This window comes from Zingiber officinale, chromosome 1B, assembly GCF_018446385.1.
Source record: "Zingiber officinale cultivar Zhangliang chromosome 1B, Zo_v1.1, whole genome shotgun sequence".
In the NCBI taxonomy this organism is placed as follows: domain Eukaryota; kingdom Viridiplantae; phylum Streptophyta; class Magnoliopsida; order Zingiberales; family Zingiberaceae; genus Zingiber; species Zingiber officinale.
The window spans coordinates 164388336-164392902 of NC_055986.1; the positions used below are offsets into that span (position 1 = coordinate 164388336).

The 4567-nt window shown below is 35.9% G+C and overlaps 1 protein-coding gene across 1 annotated transcript; it reads left to right on the forward strand.

The window, feature by feature from the left end:
* Positions 1–2230: 2230 nt before the first annotated feature.
* LOC121988647 (serpin-ZXA-like) lies at positions 2231–4567 on the forward strand. Its single transcript, XM_042542189.1, has 2 exons — positions 2231–2741; positions 3619–4567. The coding sequence occupies exons 1-2, from the start codon at positions 2346–2348 to the stop codon at positions 4393–4395; spliced, it is 1173 nt and encodes a 390-aa protein (XP_042398123.1). The 5' UTR covers positions 2231–2345; the 3' UTR covers positions 4396–4567.

The window sequence follows — 4567 nt, forward strand, 5'->3', positions numbered from 1 at the left end:
GCCAAGCTTCCATACTTGGACTTCTCCCATTCCAAGTCTCCATACTTGGACTTTTCCGTGCCAAACTCCCTGCTTGGACTTTTCCAGTGCCAAGTCTCCATACTTGGACTTTTCCCGTGCCAAACTCCCTGCTTGGACTTTCCCCGTGCCAAACTCCCTGCTTGGACTTTTCCGAATCAGTTCACCTCACGTAGGGTCAACCAGGTCAACCTTGACCAAAGATTGCACCCTTAATCTCCCAAGTTCGTATTCTTGTCAAACATCAGAATACAACTTCTATCCTCGTCTAACATCGTCAAACATCAAAATACAACTCGAGTCAGGTTAACTCGAGTCTGGTCAACCAGGTCAACCTTGACCTAAGGTTGCACCAACAAAACTTTCACCTAAAGAATCTTTTAAAATTAATTACTTTAAGTATATTATTGACCATGTTATTTCTTCACTTCAAAGTAGATTTGAATAATTTAAAATATATGAAGATGATTTTAATTTTTTATATGACATAGAAAAGTTTTTTATTATTGAGTGATGATGAGTTTTTAAAAATAAAATGTTTAAATCTTAGAAAACTTTTTAACACATGACATGTTTTTTGATATTGATGGTTTAGATTTATTTTTAGAATTATAAGTTTTAAAAGAAATAATAAATCCATAATTAAAAACTTGATGTATTGAACCTTATAAAAAATTAAATTCTTTTCTTAATGTATGGATAGCGTACAGAAAAAAGTTTTTCAAAATTAAAATTAATAAAGTCTTATGTACGTTTAACAATGTCTCAAGAAATATTAAATAATCTAATAATTTAATCAATTGGAAAAAAAATTATTATCAAAATTTGAATATAAAATTTTAATTAATAATTTTACATATTAAAAAACTAGAAAACTAAATTTTATATAAAAAAATCTATTTTTAAATTAATATTTTATTTTTTTAAAAAAAATAAACCCGCCTTTGTTGGTCCCAAGTTTGAATGAAAAGGGGAACGGGAAAATTTTATTTTAAAAAACAATTATAAAGACATGATTTTGGAAATTTTATTTTTAAAAAAATTATTAAAGTTTTTTTTTTGCCTAGGGTCTTATGGAACCTTAAGACGACCTTGTGTCAAAACCTTAATTAAGGAATTAGCAGATCAATTCTCCACAAACGAAAAGGTCGAGACTACTACACTTCTTACAAAATTAGCGTTCCTATGATACAATGGGAAGGGTAACATTAGGAAGTACATCATGGAGATGTCAACTTTAGTTACAAGACTTAAAAGACTAAAGTTAGAAATGTCTGAAAATATTCTTGTGAACCTCATTATAATCTCTCTGCATACATAGTTCATTGTCTTAAGATAAGTTACAATACTCAAAAGGAGATGTGAACATTGAATGCGCTCATAGCTCAGTGTGTATAGGAAGAAAAGAGATTGAGACATGACACATCTCATAGTGCTCACTTTGTATTCTCATCTTCAGAAGAAAAAATAATAATAATGATAATAGTAAGGGTAAACAACTTGCAGTGACTGGAGTTTCAAGGCATAAGGTGCAAAAGCAATAAGATTCAAATCCAATTTATTTCTTTTATAAAATGAAAGGTCATCTGAAGAAAGATTGTCCAAGATACATCAATTGACGTGTTAAAAAAGGTATACTTCTCAACTTTGTTAGTTCATAAGTTAACCTATCTACTGTATCTAATAATACTTGGTGAATAGATATTGGTGTAACTACTTACATAAGTATAACTATCTAGCGTTATCTCAGGAGTCGAATGTCAATTGATGCTAATGATTCATCTACACGGGAACTGATAAGAAGACGAACGTAAAGGCGATAGGAACCTTTAGAGTTTTTTAAAAACTAATATATTTTTAAATTTAGAAAATACATTGGTAGAGTCGTCATTTAAATACAACTTAATTTCTATTTCATGTTGGGATAAATTCAAATGCACTTGTTCATTTGAAAAGAAAAAATTTAGTATTTTTTAAAATTATATTTTGTGTGATACTTCCATACGAATAATATTGTAATACATAGTATAGTATAGTATAAAAATGAAGCGTAATTTAACGGATGAAAATTCATCATCATCAATATTTATGACACATCTCTAAATAATGTATATAAAGATTAATGTTATTAGATTAATGTATATTGTGGCCATACTTTGGCAGATGAGATGCACGTGAGCCCAAAGCAGTCCGTTCTAATAGAAGCTAAAGATGGACCAACGGGACGGCTCCATGGTCAATACCTCAGTCACGTTTCAAAACGCGTCTTCTCCACGCACCGACCTTCCTCTGATTTCTCATTCTCCACTCTACGAGCTCCTGTGACGATGGACCTGGGGGAGTCGATCGCTCGCCAAACCTCCTTCGCCATCCGCCTCTCGATGCACGTCGGCGCGGCCGTCGCCTCCGACTGCAACCTCGTGTCCTCCCCGCTTTCCGTCCATCTCGTCCTCGCCCTCGTTGCCGCCGGCTCCAAGGGCCGTACGCTCGATGAAATCCTCTCCTTACTCGGCCTCAGCTCTGGAAAACTAGCCGATCTCAACTCCCTCTCCTCGCAGATCGTCTCCCTCGTCCTTGCCGACGGGTCGCCGAGCGGTGGGCCGAGGGTTTCGTTCGCCAATGGAGTCTTCGTTGACTCCTCGGTGACGCTGAAGCCGTCCTTTAACGATATCGTCGCCAATACGTTTAAGGCGGAGGTCAAAGCAGTAGATTTCCGAACCAAGGTGACGTTTTCGATTCCTATTTACATCGTTTTATCACAGGAAAGTTTTTTTGAGAAGGCATATATCATCAGTTCACGATATGTATTCCTTCTCCAAAATATTGGTCATTAGGTGGTGGTTCTTAGAAATGGAATAGTGCTATGCATCATTTATTCACCCAACTCAATTCGGTACGGATTGGTTGCTCTAGATTCATAACTTGCAGATTCACACACACACACCTTCATTCTCTTCCCACCTTCATTCTCTTCTTTCTATAGTGGATCACACACAAAACATTATTCACCTTTTGTTTAGGACTTAGCACAATCTACTTCTCTACAGTCTTACCTACGTAGCTGTCATTGTAGCCTTATTCAAGATCAAGGCACCTCTCCACTTCACAGATTTGGGAGCCTGATGTATTAGGGATCACATAGTTAGATCTGGTAGCATTTATGACATGCTACAAAAGATACAAATGAAATGCTTCTAACTTAGCTTTGTGACCTTTTATTTATTTATTTATTTTTGGTAGGTGTCACTATAACTTATTTTGCACAAAAAAATCTTTATTAAGCATTTTTTTACACACAAAAAGTGATTATGATGGATTCCGAGATCATCAATTGCTAAGAGTTAAAGAAGTCATTATTCTGAGCCACCAACGACAATTTTCCAGCATGAGCAGTAGCTAATGGCGCTGTCAATGTATTGGTTTTAGAAAACTTCATGGTTTTACATATTTATTGCCTTTATGGGAAGTGTTATAGTATAATGTCCAATTAACACGGATTTAGATTTGTTTTGGAAGGCAATCATGACATTCAATACTTATCGTTATCTTTTTTTGAACATTTTGCCAATATACTAACATTCTTGACCTTTAATTATAAAGGCTGATGTGGTAGCAGATGAAATTAACGCCTGGGTTGAAAATGTTACTTCAAACTTGATCAAAGAGCTCCTTCCTCCCGGATCTGTCGACAGTGACACTAGATTGGTCCTGGGGAATGCACTCTACTTCAAAGGATCCTGGACTGAAAAGTTTGATACATCTAAGACATTAAACTCTGAATTCTACCTGCTGAATGGAACATCTGTCGAAGTGGCTTTCATGACTAGTAGGAAAAAACAGTTTCTGGCCTCATACGAAGGATTCAAGGTTCTCAGGCTTCCCTATAAACAAGGTGAAGATAAAAGGTCATTCTCTATGTATATCTTTTTGCCAGACGCCAAAGATGGTCTATGGAGTTTGGAGGAGAAGTTAAACAGCGAATCTGAGCTCTTAACACGTTTTCTTCCGATGCAAAAGGTTGAAGTGAACAAATTCAAGCTGCCCAAATTCAAGATATCATTTGGTTTTGAAGCGTCTGCAGTGTTGAAAAGCTTGGGTCTTTTATCACCTTTCAGTGGAGATGCAGATTTGTCAGAAATGATGGATTCGCCTATTGGACACAGCCTCTATGTATCATCAATTTTCCACAAATCCTTCATTGAAGTCAATGAAGAAGGAACAGAAGCAGCAGCTGCATCTGCTGCAGTTGTGCAGCTGAGGTCAATGCCATTACGCATGGACTTTGATGCTGATCACCCATTTATGTTTCTGATCAGAGAAGACATGACAGGAGTACTGCTGTTCACTGGGCATGTTCTTAATCCATCAATTGAGTAAGCTATAAATATGCTATCAATCTCCTTAGAACTTGCAAGATTTTGTTTCTGGTGAAATGTACTGAGTTTCATGCAAGAACGTTTGCTGGTTGATGTTACGAGTTCTCTGTCTTGTATGACAAGACAGGTGTTATAATATTTAAATAATGATACAATCTTATTTGTTTTGCCAA